This window comes from Catharus ustulatus, chromosome 25 (genome assembly GCF_009819885.2).
Source record: "Catharus ustulatus isolate bCatUst1 chromosome 25, bCatUst1.pri.v2, whole genome shotgun sequence".
NCBI lineage: Eukaryota > Metazoa > Chordata > Aves > Passeriformes > Turdidae > Catharus > Catharus ustulatus.
In genome coordinates this window covers 1,267,619-1,287,039 of record NC_046245.1, presented here as the reverse complement: position 1 = coordinate 1,287,039, position 19,421 = coordinate 1,267,619, and the positions used below count along the sequence as shown (strand labels likewise).

General features: G+C 54.8%; 1 protein-coding gene across 3 annotated transcripts in view; it reads right to left on the bottom strand.

The window, feature by feature from the left end:
- The window catches only part of PLXNA2 (plexin A2), a 158,092-nt gene that overhangs the window by 23,865 nt on the left and 114,806 nt on the right, over positions 1–19,421 (bottom strand). For all 3 annotated transcript variants that reach the window (XM_033079990.1, XM_033079989.1, XM_033079991.1), the window contains exons 13-19: positions 13,472–13,623; positions 8,202–8,319; positions 7,640–7,776; positions 4,118–4,285; positions 3,562–3,655; positions 1,617–1,856; positions 1,324–1,467 (exon numbers count right to left, since the gene is read on the bottom strand). In XM_033079990.1, coding sequence (XP_032935881.1) covers positions 1,324–1,467; positions 1,617–1,856; positions 3,562–3,655; positions 4,118–4,285; positions 7,640–7,776; positions 8,202–8,319; positions 13,472–13,623 — 1,053 coding nt within the window. The remainder of the gene's footprint in view (positions 1–1,323; positions 1,468–1,616; positions 1,857–3,561; positions 3,656–4,117; positions 4,286–7,639; positions 7,777–8,201; positions 8,320–13,471; positions 13,624–19,421) is intronic.

The window sequence follows — 19,421 nt, the reverse complement described above, 5'->3', positions numbered from 1 at the left end:
TCTGGGCTTTGTTCTTACTATCTGATGGCTCCATTTGACTTTCATTTTATAAGCTTTCAACTCCTTTTGGTAAACCGTGGACATTAACAAGCCCCTGATGGTTCCTCTGACAAGAGAGCAGAGTGAGTGCAAGGGCACAGCAGAGGAGGGGGCAGAAAGCCCCAGTGAAAGCTGTGGAGCAAACAGGCTGCACTCAACACCAGGCCAGGCTTTTCTTGGATGTGCCCTGGCCACAGATGTGAGCAGCTCTCAGCCAGGCTGCGCTTGTGGGAGTCACACTGTGATAATCTGAATGGGTTTTGGATGCTGAACTTCAAGGGAAATAAATCACAATTACAATCTCATTTGGGCTCTGCTCAGGCAATTCGGCAGCTGGGGTTTGGTCTGCGAGAGGAGCAGAGGTGCCCAAAGCCAGAGCAGAGAGAGGCACTGACTGCTCTCCTGGATGTTGATCCAACCACTCCAGTGCTCAGATGTTCCTGGCTCCTGCTCCAGGAAAAGGCAGAACCTTTCCATCCACTTGGCAGGTCAGGTCTCTCTCCGTGGGCTGATTAAATCCCTCCAGGAGGGAGCACACTGGGAATGGTCTCAAGTTCACGCAGAGGAAGGATGGCAACCAGTGCCAAAGGCACTGCCAGAAACATTTGTTCCTTCTAGAAGGCTCTGAGGGGCATTTCTCCTTCTAGAAGGGAGTGACTCTCTGGGAAGGACAAAGTTTCTTCATGCTAATCCACACCAATATTTCAAAATTGCAATTCAACACTACAGGGGGCTGTGTATCTGAGGATGCAGGGTGGGAGCAGAGGGGAGGGGGATGCTGATGGGATGCTGACCCTCACCATCACTTTGTGCTCTGTATCAGAGGATGCAGGGTGGGGAGCAGAGGGGAGGGGATGCTGATGGGATGCTGATCCTCACCATCACTTTGTGCTGTGTATTGGAGGATGCAGGGTGGGAGCAGAGGGGAGGGGATGCTGATGGGATGCTGACCCTCACCATCACTTTGTGCTCTGTATCAGAGGATGCAGGGTGGGGAGAAGAGGGAAGGGGATGCTGACCCTCACCATCACTTTGTGTTGTGAATCAGAGGATGCAGGGTGGGAGTAGAGGGGAGGGGGATGCTGATGGAATGCTGACCCTCATCATCACTTTGTGCAGTGTATTGGAGGATGCAGGGTGGGGAGCAGAGGGGAGGGGATGCTGACGGGATGCTGATGGGATGCTGATGGGATGCTGACCCTCACCATCACTTTGTGCTGTGAATCAGAGGATGCAGGGTGGGAAGAAGAGGGGAGGGGATGCTGACGGGATGCTGACCCTCACCATCACTTTGTGCTGCCCGCTGAGGGTGGGGGGCTCGCACAGCAGCTGGGTCTCGGACACGGTGACGGCGCAGGGCGTCTCCCCGATCAGCACCGTGTAGTTGAGCTTGGCTCCTCCGGGGGCGGGCGGGCACAGGTTCCTGCCCTGGGGACACGGGGACACGACACCCACAAATGTAGCACGTCCCTCCAGAGCTTCCACCTCCCTCCCAGCTCTGTTTAGGGTTGTTAACCAACCCCTCATCCCTTCCCTCCCTCTGTCCCTCGGGTTTTTGGGAAGCAAGGCTCTCCTACCTTCAGGATGATGGGAGAGCCTGGTTTCTGCTCCAGCACGCCCGTGGAGCTCAGCATTTCAAACGTGGGGTTGGGGTAGTAGATGAACTTGGTGTCGTTGTAGACCAGCAGGGACTGGACGTTGTTGAAGATGAAGCCGAACTCGTCCGGGCGCTCCACGGCGTCCAGCCCCGGCCGGTACTCGGGGGTCAGCGGCGGTGCCAGGCACCACAGGGCGGTGGCATTGACCACCTTGCACACCTGGGGAGGGGACATCTCAGACACACAGCAGGGAGCACTCTGAGATGGGCTGGGACACTGAACTGGGGACACTGAGATGGGCTGGGACACTGAGCTGGATTGGGGACACTGAGCTGGGCTGGGGTCACTGAGCTGGGCTGGGGACACTGAGCTGGATTGGGGACACTGAGCTGGGCTGGGGACACTGCCCTGAGCTGGACTGGGGACACTGAGCTGGACTGGGGACACTGAGTTGGATTGGGGACACTGAACTGGGCTGGGACACTGAGCTGGGGACACTGTGATGGGCTGGGGACACTCTGAGCTGGCCTGGGGACACTGAGCTGAGCTGGACTGGGGACACTGAGCTGAGCTGGGGACAGTCTGAGCTGGACTGGGGACACTGAGCTGGCCTGGGGACACTGGGCTGGGGACACTGTGATGGGCTGGGGACACTGAGCTGGACTGGGGACACTGAGCTGGATTGGGGACACTGAACTGGGCTGGGACACTGAGCTGGGGACACTGAGGTGGACTGGGGACACTGAGCTGGGCTGGGAACACTGAGCTGGGCTGGATTGAGGACACTGAGCTGGATTGGGGACACTGCCCCGAGCTGGGGACACTGCCCTGAGCTGGGCTGGGGACACTCTGCCCTGAGCTGGGGACACTCTGAGCTGGACTGGAATGCTCTGGTGGGTGAGAAGTCCAATGGATTCATGCTTAGCTGGAGATATTTAATATCCAGGCTTGATGCTCTGTGATCTCAGAGGTTTTTTCCAGCCTCACTGACTCTGTGCTGTGGTTTGGGGTAATCTGCTTCTCCTCCAGCCTCTCCTGGGGTAGAGATGGAGGGTGAGGCCAGAATGAGCCGTGTTTCAGTGGAGCTAAAGGCTCACATGGCAACTCTTACTTCTTTTTTTTTATTTTTTTCCCATTTTTTTCCACTTCCCTCCTCTCCAGCTCTGAAACAAACCTGTACAATGCCTGCTCCCTGCTGCAGAGGGGGGATTAGAGGCCATTCCCAAATGCCAGCAGGGAAGGGAATGGACTGTGTGACACTGGTGGGCAGGAGGGAACATGAAGGTCACCTCCAGCTGGGCTGAGGACACCCACAGCTCCTCCAGTCCTCAGAGCAGGGAAATCACTGATTTATGGGGCTCTTGCCTTGTAAAGCAGCAAGAGCCCAACCATTTGGCCTCCCTCCACAAGTGAAAGATTTAATTTCACTCAATTTTGTGTCTTCAGAATTATTTTTGTAGCACTATAACTGCAAGTGCTAGCAACAAAATTAGATGTCTTTTTAAAAAGAGCTCAGATGAGAAAGGTCTTGAGGGGGAGAAAAGGAATAGGAAAAGACCTCTAAGTGATTTGCCCTTTCCAAGATAATACAGACTCAGCCACAAAGACCACTGCATAGAAACAACATATTTCAGTTTTACTTGATCAGAATAATTTCTAAAGTCCTGGAGGTACAACTCTTACTTGTAGGACACACAAGGACCTCGCTCAGCCCCCATTTAGCTGGGGGTTCATCTCAGTTTCTCACTGAAAGGATGCAGATGGGGGAACGGGGTAATTTCACATTTTTGTGCGTCAAATTCCCTCTTCCCAGTGTCGCCAGTTTGGGGGAGTGCAGGAAACCCCCCAGATCAGCTTTTGCCATGGCAAACCCCCCCAGCCAGAGGGCTGCAGGGTCCTGCTCCCACTGCCAGCCCCTACTCACGTTGACAAACTCCTTCCCGTTGTGCTTGACACGGATCCGCGGCTCCTGGATCACATCCAGGTTGGTGCCAGTGACGGTCAGGGGCGTGTGGCCACTGTGGGAAAGGCAGGAGAGCGTGGTCAGGGGGCTGAGCTGAGCACAGAGCCTGGCCTGAGCACAGAGCCTGGCCTGCAGCCCCAGCAGGGTCAGGCTGGGGAGGATGGGACAGCCCAGGCTGGAGCAGTGTCCCCATGCTGGGACAGCAGTGTCACCCTGCTCCTCACACTGCCCTTTCCATCAACATCAGCTCTCTCCTGGCTTGCTGGTTGCTGCTTTTGTTGCATTCCAGGACCACAGGAAGGATGCTAATGAGCAGTTGTGCAGCAGAGAGGGGAGCTGGGCTTTGGTTGTGCCCCCTTTGGTACAGGGTGTGCTGAACACAACCCCAGACAAATGCCAACCCCAGAACTGCCCAGCCCTGTCCCTTTCAGGATGTGCATTCCCTTTTTTTGGGCTGGGTGTGTGCAGAGGAGCCCAGAGCAGGGCAGAGCCAGGGAGGTGCTGTCAGAGCTGGTACCTGGCAATGCTCCACTCGGGCTCGATGTGCTGCACCTTGGGGTCATCGATGTACTCAAACAGCAAAGTCCTCTCCAGCTGAGCCCTGTCCACGCTGACAGAGACCTGAACAGCGCCCAGGCCGTGGGCTGAGGGTGCTGACACACAAACAATCTCATTCATGGATCGCCTGCACAAGAGGGAAAGGAGCAGCATTAATGGGGTGGTGCTGTAGGAAACAACATTTGTCCTGTCCTGGGGCAGCTCAGCGAAGGGCTGAGCCATCAGCAGCCCCAGAATGGTACCTGGGAAGCTCCTGAGGTGGGCAGGAGGGTTTGGCATGGCCAGGAGGGTTTGGCATGGCCAGGAGGGCTTGGCACAGAAGGAAGGCTCTGCCCACCGCGCGAGCGGCGCAGCCTCCCTGGGATCCCTCTTTGTGCCAAGCTGCAGCTCCCGCATCCCTGAACCCGCTGCCTTCTGCTGGGCGTGTGAAAACAGATGGCTGCCTTTTCAACGGGATGCATGAGCTCAGTGAAAAGCCAAATTCTTCCCCTCCCCAGCCCGGCACACACGAGGCTCTGTGAGTGCACAATGGCCCCGCCTGGGAAGGGCCGCGGCTCCGGCACCGCTGCCTTGGGCTTTGTGTCCCCGTCAGAGCGGGGTGACCTCGGCTCAGCACTGCCTGGCTGGACACAAGAGACCATCTGCTGCCACCAGAGCCCCAGAGAAGGTCGAGGCAGCGGCGCAGGGCGGCACTGAGAGAGCACAAAGGAGGGATGGAGAGGGGAATGAGCTGAGCATCCAGAGCAGAGCCGGGAGGAACCACACGGCTCCTTGGACACTGATCCTACAGAAAGTGCTGGAGGGACATCCCTGGCAGCCCAGGGCTCCTGCACAGCCACCTGAGCTTGTCCTTTCTGCCCAAACCTGCCCCCAGCTCGCTGGGCAGTCCTTTCTGTGGCTCCTTTAGCTTTGGGTTCTCCCAGGGGAGAGGACAGGCAGGTCTGCTGTACTTCAACCAAAACCTGGCACTCCTGAATGGAACCTTCCCCATCCTCACCATCCTCAGGGCCTTGTGGAGGTGTCTGAATGGCTGAGGCTCAACGTCCCTGCTCTGTTCCAGCAAAGCTCTGAGGCTGTGCCTGCCAGGGGGACAATGTGTGCTCCCTTTTCGGGGTCCTCACACACCAGAGGGACAATGTGTGCTCCCTTTTCGGGGTCCTCACACACCAGGGGGACAATGTGTGCTCCCTTTTCAGGGTCCTCACACACCAGGGGACAATGTGTGCTCCCTTTTCAGGGTCCTCACACACCAGGGGACAATGTGTGCTCCCTTTCTGGGGTTCTCACACACCAGGGGGACAATGTGTGCTCCCTTTCTGGGGTCCTCACACACCAGGGGGACAATGTGTGCTCCCTTTTCAGGGTCCTCACACACCAGGGGGACAATGTGTGCTCCCTCTTTGGGGTTCTCACACACCAGGGGGACAATGTGTGCTCCCTTTCTGGGGTCCTCACACACCAGGGGGACAATGTGTGCTCCCTTTTCAGGGTCCTCACACACCAGAGGGACAATATGTGCTCCCTTTCTGGGGTCCTCACACACCAGGGGGACAATGTGTGCTCCCTTTTCAGGGTCCTCACACACCAGGGGGACAATGTGTGCTCCCTTTCTGGGGTTCTCACACACCAGGGGGACAATGTGTGCTCCCTCTTTGGGGTCCTCACACACCAGGGGGACAATGTGTGCTCCCTTTCTGGGGTCCTCACACACTCCCTGCCCTCTCCAAGGAGCAGGGATGTTCAGGAGGGCGTGGAACAGCAGGTACCACAAAGTTCCCAGCTCACACCTTGGCATTTCCACCCCCACAACTGAGGGGACAGAACCGATCCCCTGAAACACCTCCAACCAATTGTGCTTGGTGCAATAACACATCCACCCCTTCCTGCCCTGCTCCTTTTCCTTCCCCTATCCACCTTGGTTTAATTTGGCCACAAAGGCTTCCTTGTGTGCAGAGTGGGATTCTCCAGCCCCTGTGCTGAGTCTCAGGTCATTCTGAGCAGCCTCACAGTTTTCCTGCCCTGCCCAGCCCAGACCCTGCCGTGCCTGCCCAGCTCTGGCACGAGCTGGGAGTGATGCAGGGCTGCTGCCAGAGCAGCTCCCAGCTCCCTGTGATCAGCTAATTAGCTTTCTGTGCTATTATTGTGTCGTCATGGTGAATCTACCCACTCCTCCGATCAGAGAGGGGAGAATGGGGGAAGCTGTAATTAGAGGGAATCTCATTAGGAGCTGCTTCATCTCATCAGGCTCCCCCACGCCCTGGAGTCCAATTGGAGTCCAAGGCAAACCCAGAGCACAGTGTGGCCCCAATGAGGGATGGGGCTCTCACTGCTGCTCCCTCCTCGCTCAAGTTTCTGCTTCCTGCTGGCATTACAACACCCAGGGAATCCTCCAGGTTCTGCAGGGTGCCAGATCAAGATCAGGTTTATAAGGGATGGTGTTGCAGGGCTGATCCTACACTTCTGCTGGTGCCTGACTCGTCTGAGGGAGCAATTCAGCATCTTTGTTTTGGGTGTGGGAGGAAATAGTGATGGGTTGGTTACACTGGGGTAACACCTGGAGGACTGAGATGCTCTGGAAGGTCCTGGAAGGTCCTGGAAGGTCCTGGAAGGTCCTGGCACCATCCCAGGGTGGATTCAGAGCAAGCACTGCTGATAACCCAGAGTGCTCCCACGCCTGAACGCCCACAGCTCCCACAGCCCCTCAGGCTTTTGGATGAGAAATTCACCTCCAGGGCTCTTTGCTTTCCCAGAAAATTCCTCAGCTCCTCCTGGGCAGCCTGAGTGAGGATCTGGGAGGCAGAATCCCTTTGGGTGCCAGGCTGCCACCCAGGCTGTGCCACTGCCAGCAGGGTGGGCAGGGCTGTGTACTGATGCACACAGATGTAAACCACACGGCTCTTTTTTAACTAAGCCCCAGGAAAACCCATTAAACCCTGCAAATGTCAACTCTGTGTTTACACTGCCGGGGAAAAAGCAAATTTGCCATCGAAATCCCAGCAGAGATTGATGGCTCTGCAAGTTCCTCAGCAGGAGGTGTGAGCAGACCTCGCCTTGCTCTGCCCTGAGGATCCCAGACCATTTTTAGGAGGTCGAGACACCTGCAGCAGTGGCTGCAATAAAAGCAGTGCAGCTCTGTGATGAGAGAAAGGAGATATTTCTTATAAATGTTCCTTTTGCCTCAGAGCAGCCAGGCTGGGGGCAGGTGCTGATGACCAATATAAGCATATTTCCATCACTGTGATTTTCAGAGCAGTTACCACTGGAACAGCATTAAAATGAAATAATGAACAGCTCTGACACCGATGGATCCCTCCCTTGCCATGCAAGCCTCCATCACAATAAAAGAGAAGATGGTTTCATGCAATAAAAGAGGGAATGGAAGCCTTAGGGGCTCCCAGATGGAATTTTGCACGCTCAGCTCCAGCAGATCCGTGCTGGGACGGGAGCAGGGCGTGCTGCAGGAGCCTGTGCTGGTCCTTACTCGTGGAACTCGCAGGTCTGGTTGCCCAGGAGCACGGAGACGCGGCTGCCAGCCCCGAGGTAGTGGCCAGAGATTGTCACCATGGTCCCTCCCGACTCTGGGCCACGGCTGGGGCTCAGGAAACTCACAGCTGGGGTCTGCAGGAAGGAAAGGACAAGCTCAGTGTGAGCAGGGAGCTGTGACAGCGGAGAGAGACATCCCTGAGTGCCCAAGGGCAGCCTGGGCAGGGCTGGGAGCAGCCTGGGCTGGGGGAAGGTGTCCCTGCCAGGGCAGGGGTGGCTCTGGGTCCTTGAGGGTCCCTCCCAACCCAGACCAATCTGTGACTCCATCATCACTGCCCTGGAGGTGCAAAGCTGGACCCAAGCACTGTGGCAGCCCTGCTTTGTTCACAGGGTGAGCTCCCAACCCTGCAAGCTGGGCTTGTCGAGTGAGCCACCAAAAACTGTGCAAAGCTCCCCCAAAAACCCCAGCAATTCTGGATGGTTCTGCTGCAGCTGAACCCCTTCCATGTGGCAGCTCAGCTCCTGGGGACACACGTGCTGTCCCCCAGCAGGACACTCACCACAAACATGTACTGCTGTGCTGACTTGGCCGTGAACTCGGGCTTGCACTCTCCGATGCACAGGAGCACTGGGCCGGAGCTGATCCCTGGAAGCGCCTGCCCCATTTCACAGACGATCCTGGAAGCAGAAATGCCGCAGGGGAGCTTTGGCAGGAGGTGCCAGCAGTGCCCTGCACAGCTCCACGCTGCCTTTATTTCTCCTTTCTCTCCCCTCCTCCTCTTTAACTTTGATATCTGCCTCTTTGGAAGAAGTTAATTACTGAGTCTATTTTTACCCCGTGTAGTAATTTAAAGGAAAAAAAATCAAAATTAGACATAATTATTACAAGCTGTAAACTCCAGAGCAAAGCAGAGCACTAATGGCAATATATTAGCCAGTAGCAAAGTGAGTGCAAAGTCCTCAGAGTAACAGATGAGTTCATTAAGGGAACAGCTCACACTGCAGACTCCCAGTTAATCAAAACTGGAGAAGCCTGCTGGGGGATGATAGAGACAGCCCTGGAGAGCAGCTCCTGCTGGGGGACAGGCCAGGCTCAGCCCCGTGGGCACATCCTGAGGCTGGGGAAGCTGCAGGGCCAGGCAGAGCTGCTGGGGCTATCCATGGCTGATCACTGTGGATGGATAACCCCGAATCCCAGGGCACAGGGGATGTGTGACACCAGCTGGGGATGGGATCAAGTGGATGCCAGTCGTGCCAGCAGGTCTGGGGGAGGTTTTCAGAGGGGCATCAGCTGGCAGGGCTCTCCAGATGGACATGGATGCTGCCTGCTCCCACAGCAGGGCTGGAAGATAAATCCGAGAGCATCCCTGCAGGCACTGGGGAGCTGAGGGTGGGAGGAACCTGAGCAATCTGAGAGTGGGAATAATTTGCCTCAGGATTGGAGACCTGGGGATGAGTAATTTGCCTCAGGGATGGAAAGCTGAAGGTAGGAGTAACCTGCCTGAGGCAGGAGGTGCAGTTCCACCCAGGAGGAGATGCCTGTGGGGATCTGGGAGTGGGAGCAGAGGAGAGCCAGAGCAGCCTCTGCCTGCTGAGGCTGAAGGAGAAGGAAGCACTCACTGCTCTGCCTATCACAAAGACATAAAAGGCCCCAATTTGGGGAGGCAGCAGCGTTCCAGCTGCCTCCAGCAGCATAAAATCCTTTGCAAATAAAAAATAAAATAAAAGACTGGAGGAGAAAGGAAGCTGGTGCACAGGTGATGCCAGGAGGAGCGATGGAATGCACTCATGCTGGTGCAGAGTGGAACGGGCACGTCCTCAGTGCTGCTCATCAGAAGGGGCTGCCTGGGGAGAGCTCTGCCTTGGCAGAGCAGGGATTGAAGCATCTCAGCTCAGAGCCTTCCTCTGCCACGTGCTGCTCGCTCTGCCTTTCAACCAGACATGGCCCTGCAGCTCTCTGCTGCTATTCCTCCACCTCTCCCTCCTCCTCCTCCTCCTGCTGCTGCAGGCTTGGGGCCATGGCAGACTGAGGAGGGAGCAGGGCCTCCCTGGAGAGCTGTCCCCTAGACAAAAACTGCTCAGTCACGGTGACTAGGCTGAGAAACCCTTCAAGCCCCCTGCTTTATCTCCTTGTACAACCTTGTACAACATTCCCTCAACCCCAAAACCGTTGGTTCTTTTGCCAAGCCATGGAATCCCTATAAAAATTCCTGCTTTACCCAGTTCAGTGGACTGCTGCTGGACTCCCTGTCACAGGAGAAGACAATAAATGACTCTGGAACCTGCACACTGTGCTCTCATCTCTCTGCCCTGGCTGAGGTACCTTGCAAGCTGAGTGAAATCACTCTGAGCTGAAATCACTGAAGAGCTGATCTCCTGAACTCCAGGCCTTGCTTGCATATTGGAACCTTGTGGCTGAGCCTGCCTAAGACTCCAGGAAAGGCTGTTCCTTGCAGGACCCTCTATCCAGGGCTGACAGACCCCAGGTACCGGCCACAACAAAAAACAAAGCCTAGGAAGTGATTGCTGGCACCCCATGGGGGAGAGGAGAGGAGAGGAGAGGAGAGGAGAGGAGAGGAGAGGAGAGGAGAGGAGAGGAGAGGAGAGGAGAGGAGAGGAGAGGAGAGGAGAGGAGAGGAGAGGAGAGGAGAGGAGAGGAGAGGAGAGGAGAGGAGAGGAGAGGAGAGGAGAGGAGAGGAGAGGAAAGAGAAGAGAAGAGAAGAGAAGAGAGAAGAGAAGAGAAGAGAAGAGAAGAGAAGAGAAGAGAAGAGAAGAGAAGAGAAGAGAAGAGAAGAGAAGAGAAGAGAAGAGAAGAGAAGAGAAGAGAAGAGAAGAGAAGAGAAGAGAAGAGAAGAGAAGAGAAGAGAAGAGAAGAGAAGAGAAGAGAAGAGAAGAGAAGAGAAGAGAAGAGAAGAGAAGAGAAGAGGTTTCTCTCTGCCACAAGGAAACACCAAAACCTGACTGTGCCAGCCCGGGTGTGGGACAGGGCACAGGGGCCGGGTACACCTGGTCCCCAGCCCTGCTCGAAGCCAAACCCCAGCAGGTTCCTTGTTACAAAATGATGCATTCTCAGAGCTGTAGGGTGCTGATTGCCGGGCTAAGTGGCCCTTTCACCAACATTAACCTAATTGCTGGCTGATAGATTGCGGGGCTGGAGCATATGGCAGAGTCATTACAGTCTTGGAATTCAGTCTGCCCACAGAACCCTTAAGAGGGTCCTTTTATCTGTATTCATCTTTAAAAGGCAGCTCTCATGCTAACGCTTGCTGTTATCTGCCCAGGGTAAATGTTTTAATGATGTTAACAAACTTTGAAAGCTCAAGAGCCGTAATTAGAGTCATGATTATAAAATCAGGGTTTCATACCATCAAAGGGGGATAATTTCATAATCTTCCATCCTTTATTTGAAAAATAAAATATTACAAAGTGCTGCTTAGCAGAACAGCCCCAACTGCTCGCAGTGATGGGGTATTGGTGCTGTGCTTGGAGCCATTCCTGCAGCAGCCCCAAGCACCCCTCACCCCGTGATCCCAAAGTCCTGGCGCTCTGCACTGACCAGCAATGCCCCTTCTGCCTTCCAGATGGGGAAAGAAACACCAGGAATGGACAAAACCCAACCAACACCAGCACTGCTGCTGGTGACAGGTCCCTGCTCCGTGCTGGGGTCTGAGTGGGAGCTGCCAAACGCAATTCCCAGCAGAGCACAACTCCTCAAAGCTGCTCCCAGAGCTGCTCCCAACCCAAAGCTGCTCCCAGAGCTGCTCCCAACCCAAAGCTGCCCCCAAAGCTGCTCCCAGAGCTGCCCCTAAAGCTGCTCCCAACCCAGAGCTGCTCCCAGAGCTGCTCCCAACCCAAAGCTGCCCCCAAAGCTGCTCCCAAAGCAAAGCTGCTCCCAACCCAAAGCTGTTCCCAGAGCTGCTCCCAAAGCTGCTCCCAGAGCTGCTCCCAACCCAAAGCTGCCCCCAAAGCTGCTCCCAGAGCTGCCCCTAAAGCTGCTCCCAACCCAAAGCTGCTCCCAGAGCTGCTCCCAGAGCTGGGGCAGGTCCGTGCTGCTGTGACCAGCCACGGGACCTTGGCCACCTCCACCCTCCCAGCCCTACTGCACAGGACTCCACCCTGCTCTGCCATCAGGAGATGGCACCACCCAAGGGGAGACATCCCCAGTTCCTCCTGTGCCACCCCACAAACATCCCCAGCACCCTCTCAGCCCCTGGGCTCCCCCAGCACAGCCCCTGGGGCAGGACAGGAGCGGCTGTCGCGCTCTGGGTTTATTTTCCCTCCCCTCTGGGGTTTATTTTCCATCCCTTCTCTTACAGGCCTATTTTCTAATTTTGGGCTGACATTTTTCTCAGCGAAACAAATGAATTGACTCCAGTGGAGGCCCACTCAGACTGCGGGGCTGTCAGCGCCTCGCTCTCCTAACAAATGGCTGCGCGCAGCCGGCGGCGCCGGCGGAATTCCAAGTGGGATGGGGAGCGCCAGGCTGGGCAGCAGCAGCAAGGTGCTCATCAGCAAAGGTGCTTAGCCAAGCAGGAACGGCGGTGGAAGGAAACAGAACATTTAATGAAAGCTTAAAGGGCTGCTGAAACCCCTGCAGGGAAGGTCCCGTGTGTGGGAATGTGAGGGAATGTGCAGGGATGTGCAGGGATGGGCAGGGATGTGTGGGAATGTGCAGGGATGTGCAGGGATGTGCAGGAATGTGCAGGGATGAGCAGGGATGTGCAGGGATGTGTGGGAATGTGCAGGGATGTGCAGGGATGTGCAGGAATGGGCAGGGATGTGCAGAAATATGCAGGAATGGGCAGAGATGTGTGGGAATGTGCAGGGATGTGCAGGGATGTGCAGGGATGTGCAGGGATGTGCAGGAATGTGCAGGGACATGCAGGTATGGGCAGGAATGTGCAGGAATGGGCAGGGATGTGCAGGGATGTGTGGGAATGTGCAGGAATGGGCAGGGATGGGCAGGGATGTGCAGGAATGTGTGGGAATGTGCAGGGATGTGCAGGGATGGGCAGGGATGTGCAGGAAGGTGCAGGAATGTGCAGGAATGTGCAGGAATGTGCAGGGATGTGCAGGGATGTGCAGGGATGTGCAGGAATGTGTGGGAATGTGCAGGGATGTGCAGGGATGGGCAGGGATGTGCAGGAATGTGTGGGAATGTGCAGGGATGTGTGGGAATGTGCAGGGATGTGCAGGGATCTGCAGGGATGTGCAGAGATGTGCAGGGATGTGCAGGGATGTGCAGGGATGGGCAGGGATGTGCAGGGATGCAGGAATGTGCAGGGATGGGCAGGGATGGGCAGGGATGTGCAGAGATGTGCAGGGATGTGCAGGGATGTGTGGGAATGTGCAGGGATGTGCAGGGATCTGCAGGGATGTGCAGAGATGTTCAGGGATGTGCAGGGATGTGCAGGGATGTGCAGGGATGTGCAGAGATGTGCAGGGATGTGTGGGAATGTGCAGGGATGTGCAGGGATGTGCAGGAATGTGTGGGAATGGGCAGGGATGTGCAGGGATGTGCAGGGACGTGCAGGGATGTGTGGGAATGTGCAGAAATGTGCAGGGATGTGCAGGGATGTGCAAGGATGTGCAGGAATGTGCAGGGATGTGCAGAGATGTGCAGGGATGTGCAGAGATGTGTGGGAATGTGCAGGAACATGCAGGAATGCGCAGGAATCCCTTCCATGCCCACCTCCACAGCCCTTGCTGCAGCTGCCCGGGCTCTGGGTGAGTTTTTGACCCCTGATTTTGTGGCTGGGGGTCAGGGAGGAGCTGTGTGGGGTGCCCAGCCCCGGGGAGCCGCGGTGGGGACAGGGGAGGGGACACTCACTGCTCAGCCACGACGTAGTGCTCGGGCAGGGGCGTGCACTGCACCCCGGCCACCTGCACGCCCTGCGCGATCTCCGAGAAGTCCAGGCCCAGGTTCACTCCACGGATGGTCACCCTGGTCCCTCCTTCTGGGGGCCCTGACACCGTCAGGATCTGCAGGGAGGCAGAGCACAGTGAGAGGTGAGGTGACATCCCCGAGCTGCAGCCCCAGCCCTGCTCTGCGAACGCTTCTGCATCGTCCTCCTGCTGCCAAACCAGCCAGGGCCAGCCCCTCGTGGCTCTTGTGGATGTCCTGGAGGAGCCCAAGGATGCTGAAATCCATCTGTGCCCTGCTCCAAGACAGCACTCCAAGGTCCAAGAAGAGTGGGCAGTGCCATTGCCCAGACAGGGCAGGAGGATAAACCTGGCTCCCATCTTCTCTACCCAGAACAGGGTAAGTCACCTTCTAGAAGCAGCCTGGTGCTTGGGAGAACTTTACCTCCTGCCTTGGCTGTTCTCTGAATGTTAATGTCACATTTTATTAGTGACTTGGCACTTCCAATGACTTAAAAATGTTAAAGGGTGAGGTGTGTGCTTTCAAGCTGCCTGTTTATAGCCTGCCTCAGCCACAATCATCCCTGCTTCCCTGGACTTGCATTAAGGACAATCTCCTCTTCAATTAGGGGTATAAATTTCAATAATGCATGGTCACAAAATTTGGGCCCAGAACTCTCAGACAGTTATCCTGAATCTGCCACCGCTCTGTTGTTGCTCTTGGGTGAGTTTCTAATCTTCCCCGTGCTGCAGCTGTTATTAATAAATAAACACAATCCATAATAATGCAATTTAATTAATTTAATGGATAAATCTTGTTTACGCTTCTTTGTTCCTCCCTTGTCTTTGGCAAAGAAAAACTTGAGCTCTTCAGAACCTTTTCCTTGCTGTTCCCAGATGGATGGTTGGTTTTTTCCACCTTCTCAAGAGAGAGGAAGGCGGCCAAGCACCAGTGCCACCAGGACACCATGTCCCCACAGCAGGACACCCCTGTCCCCATCACTTCTGTGGTTCCCAGTTCCCCAAACCATCTCCAAAAAGACACCCAAGATCTTCAAGATGGAATTCCACCATCCCTACTAAGCCAATGGTCACATCCACCTGGTTTTTGGGCACGGCCAGGGTGACTCCAGCACTTCCCTGGCCATCCTGTCCCATTTTTGGCCACATGTGCTGAGGTTATTCCAACTCCAGAGCCACCCCCTCCTTCCTCCACATCCTTTAACTCCCACCTCCCTCTCCCCTGCACGGCCTGATGGAGGTTTTTAATTTCTTCACCACTCACTCCCTGTTGTGCTGCTGCTCCCTGTAACTCACACCATGGCCTGTCTTGTATCATTTAGCTCTGAGAGCTCGACGTGCCCACAAACCCACCACAAAACCACGCTGGATTGTGTTACCCCGAGTCCTGGAGGCCTGGGAGCGTTTACATCACTCCTTGGGAATCACCTGAGCTTGCCTGACAGTTACAAGTGTCCTTTGCAGCTCTGGATGATGTTAAAATGCATTTACTGGAGCACTTGCTCCGCTGGGCTCGTTGTCTCATCACTCTCAAAAAAAAGAAGTCGGCGCTTGCCATTTCCTGAGCTGAGCACAAGCAGAGGGGCTGAGCGGCCTCCTCGAACAAAGCCCAGCTGATGCTGTATTTTAAAAATGTCCTGACCTGGAAAATCCCCAATATGGAGCTCCACTCGACCTAGATTTTAGTGGCCACTAATTGAACAGTTTTGAAGTAACTGTGCCATAAAGCAGCCCCAGGGTTAGAACAGATGCATTCAATTAATTACAGCTGGAGAGATTCAGTCAAAATCGCAGAAAGAAGATAAGTCTTAAAGGTCCCGGTGCACCCAGAGCTGGGGACCCTCCCAGCAGCATCCCTGGGCTTCTCACAGGGGTGAGGATGAGGCACCTGCAGCCCAGCCAGCCTTAATCCCAGCTGGGCTGTGCTGGGAGCTGCCCAGGCTGCAGGGCTGCCAGTCCAGACTTCTGATCTGAGGCAGACAGGATTAGCAAGAAATATTCCCCAATTTCAAGAAAATCACTTCACTAGTCTGGCTTTTGGCTTAGAGCTCTGTGGAGGATGAAAAGGAGCTGCAAAGGGCAGCTGAGAAAGAGCCAGGCCATTACCAGGAATTGGACATTTGCTGCTTAGAAATCTGCACCTCAAGTTTTTAGCTGAACTGAAGCAGCTTGAAAGTTACAGAGATGTGAGCGGGGTGTGGGAGGCAGAATTATTCTGAGCAGGTCACCTCTCCCCAGTGCAGGAGGCAAATCCCAGTCCCTGTAATGATGCTGGGCAGGATTGATCAGGTGTGCAGCTCTGTGTCATTCTTCAGTGAGTGCTGGGACTGGGGGTGGCAGGAGCTCGGTCACCCTCACACCCTGCCCTTGGTCCAGATTCTGTTATTGCTGCTTTGGACTTGAAACCAAGGTGGGGACCCCAAGGCTGGAATTCAAGGGAACCTCAGGGCTGGAATCCAAAGGATCCCCAAGGTTGGAATCCAAGGGATCCCCAAGGCTGGAATCCAAGGGATCCCCAAGGCTGGAATCCAAGGGACCCCCAATGCTGGAATCCAAAGGATCCCAAGGCTGGAGTCCAAGGGATCCTTGAGGTTGGAATCCCAGGATCCCCAAAGCTGGAATCCAAGGGATCCCTGAAGTTGGAATCCCAGGATCCCCAAGGCTGGAATCCAAGGGATTTCCAAAGCTGGAATCCAAGGGATCCTCGAGTTTGGAACCCCAGGATCTCCAAGGCTGGAACCCAAGGATCCCAGGGATCCAGGAGCCCCATTCCAGTGCTGAATCCCAGCCTGGAAAAGACACGATTACAACAATGAGGGGTAAACATTCTCAGTGTCACCTCTTGCTGCTCCAATCTTTCAGTGTTTCTGACACCAAGCTACATTTTGCCTGCAGAAGAAGTCAGTGAGAAGTCAGGGAGAGCTGAGCTGGGGCTGACTGGGAGCTGAGCTGGGGCTGACTGGGATCTGCTGGGGCTGACTGGGAGCTGCTGGGACTGACTGGGAGCTGAGCTGGGGCTGACTGGGAGCTGCTGGGACTGACTGGGAGCTGAGCTGGGTCTAACTGGGAGCTGAGCTGGGGCTGACTGGGAGCTGAGCTGGGTCTAACTGGGAGCTGAGCTGGGGCTGACTGGGAGCTGAGCTGGGGCTGACTGGGAGCTGCTGGGACTAACTGGGAGCTGAGCTGGGGCTGACTGGGAGCTGAGCTGGGGCTGACTGGGAGCTGCTGGGACTAACTGGGAGCTGCTGGGACTGACTGGGAACTGCTGGGACTGACTGGGAGCTGAGCTGGGGCTGACTGGGAGCTGCTGGGACTAACTGGGAGCTGAGCTGGGGCTGACTGGGAGCTGAGCTGGGGCTGACTGGGAGCTGCTGGGACTAACTGGGAGCTGAGCTGGGACTAACTGGGAGTTGCTGGAGCAGCTGGAGGAAGCCACTAACCCTACACAGCAACCCTGGCATCTGTTTGGGTGCAGACAGAGCACCCAAGCATTGGCACAGCCCCTGCCCCCTCCCCAGACCCCATCCACCTCCATCCTCTTTGTGCTTTTTTTGCTTTTTTTGCTTTTTTGCTCTGGATGCCGGCTGATGAGCCCAGCGGGGAGGCAGCACACGAGCATTGTCATCCCGGCATGATCCCTCCTTGTCTCTGCCTCAGCTGATGGCACATTCAGAACCTAATTGTTATCTCAGCAGAGCAACTCCATTATTCAGGCTGACACTGCCCCCCCTTCAGCTGTTTGTTGCACTGATGTTATATTAATGAGGCCTGCAAATAAATGAATAGGAGATCAGAGCGCCGCTTGTTCGCCAGAAACTGATTTTTATTTATTTATTGCTAAGGCCACAGGCCGGGTGGAAGTTTTAAGATGCTGAGGGGACATTGTGGGGAGGGCTGGGCCTCTCACTCAGTGACAGGACTGCAAATACCCCTCTGCTCATTTACTTTTAGAACTATTAAGACACAATCTCTTCTTTTTTATGCATCTCCCAAGGCGCTGGCGCCTGGGAGCCAGGCCCTTGACCTCAGCGTTGTCACAAAGAGTGAACCTGGCCAGATGAGGCAGGAGGAGTGAAACCAGCCCTCATTAAAGCTCTTTTACTGTGGATAATCCAGGCTGCAATGTGAGCTCCAGCAGGAGAGCAAACTCTGCTCCCCAGTCCTGTCCCTGCTGTGCCCAGGGGACAGGGACGTGTCACCAGTGCCAGCTCTGGAGCTGCCAGGGCCAGGTCAGTCCCAGCAGGGCAGGGTGTCCTCCCAGCTGCACAGCTCTGCAGCACTGCAAAGGGGTTCCCAAAACCCTGGGAAAACTCAGAGGGTGGGGAAGGACCCAACAGCAACAAAAGCTGGGAAGGTCTCGTGGTCTCCTCCAGTCTCACTCTGAGAGCTGAGACACAGGGGATGGAGTCAGGAAATCTGCAACAGCAGAGCTCTGCTCTTTCCTCCTTGGACAGAGCCCAAAAGTATTGCTTTCAAGTTGGACAGTGATGAAACACTTGGTGGCAGTGCCCTGCCTGCTGCCAGAGCCAGCCTGGCGCTGCTCACACGAGTCACTCGGTGCTGAGCTCAGCGTGCTCTGCCCGGCTCCAGGAGGGACAGAAATCATTCCAACACTTCTTTGACTTGACAACTTTCTGCGTGGTTTGTGGGGAAGCAAATCTCAGTAGAGGCTGCTTTGCTTCTTGCAGCATAACCTTGTGCAGCAGAGCAGTGCTTGGGCAAGAGAAGTTTGGGTTGTGCCCAGTGCAGGGCAAGGGGAACACCCAGGGAAGACTTTGGGGATCGTTTTATCTCTTGGTAGGACTGCTGGGACTTGGAAAACAAAGAACCAACCGAGCAGGGAAAGGAGAGGCTTCCAACCCCTTTTAAATGCTTTCCTATTCCTGCACAACCAGCCTCAAAAAAACACTGTACAAAACAGTGCCAAGAGAAAAACCTGCACAAGAGAGAAACCTGAACAAGAGAGAAACCTGCACAAGAGAGAAACCTGCACAAGAAATAAACCTGCACAAGAGAAACACCTGCACTAGAGAAAAACCTGCACAAGAAATAAACCTGCACAAGAGACAAACCTGCACAAGAAATAAATCTGCACAAGAAATAAACCTGCACAAGAGAAAAACCTGCACAAGAGAGAAACCTGCACAAGAAATAAACCTGCATTAGAGAAAAACCTGCACAAGAGACAAACCTGCACTACAGAAAAACCTGCACAAGAAATAAACCTGCACTAAAGAAACACCTGCACAAGAAATAAACCTGTACTAGAGACAAACATGCACAAGAAATAAACCTGCACAAGAGAAACACCTGCACTAGAGAAAAACCTGCACAAGAAATAAACCTGCACAAGAGAAAAACCTGCACAAGAAATAAATCTGCACAAGAAATAAACCTGCACAAGAGAAAAACCTGCACAAGAGAGAAACCTGCACAAGAAATAAACCTGCATTAGAGAAAAACCTGCACAAGAGACAAACCTGCACTAGAGACAAACCTGCACTAGAGAAACACCTGCACAAGAAATAAAACTGCACAAGAGAGAAACCTGCACTACAGAAAAACCTGTACTAGAGACAAACCTGCACAATAAATAAACCTGCACTAAAGAAACACCTGCACAAGAAATAAACCTGCACAAGAAATAAAGCTGCCCAGCAAAGGTGGAACACTGCTGGCAGAAGGCCTGAGGCAGAAATTCCAGAATGTCCCTGGCATTACGTGGTGATGTCCCTGAGGATGGATGGACCCTCCTCAGCAGCACCGTTCTCCTGCCAGCCCCACCCAGCCCCAACACAGCAGCAGCCTCTGTGCTTCCTCCTCTCCTCCACAGAAGGAGCTGATGCCTCCCTCCCACGGGATCTGAGCCAGTTTAGTTAAACCAGTTTAGAATTTAA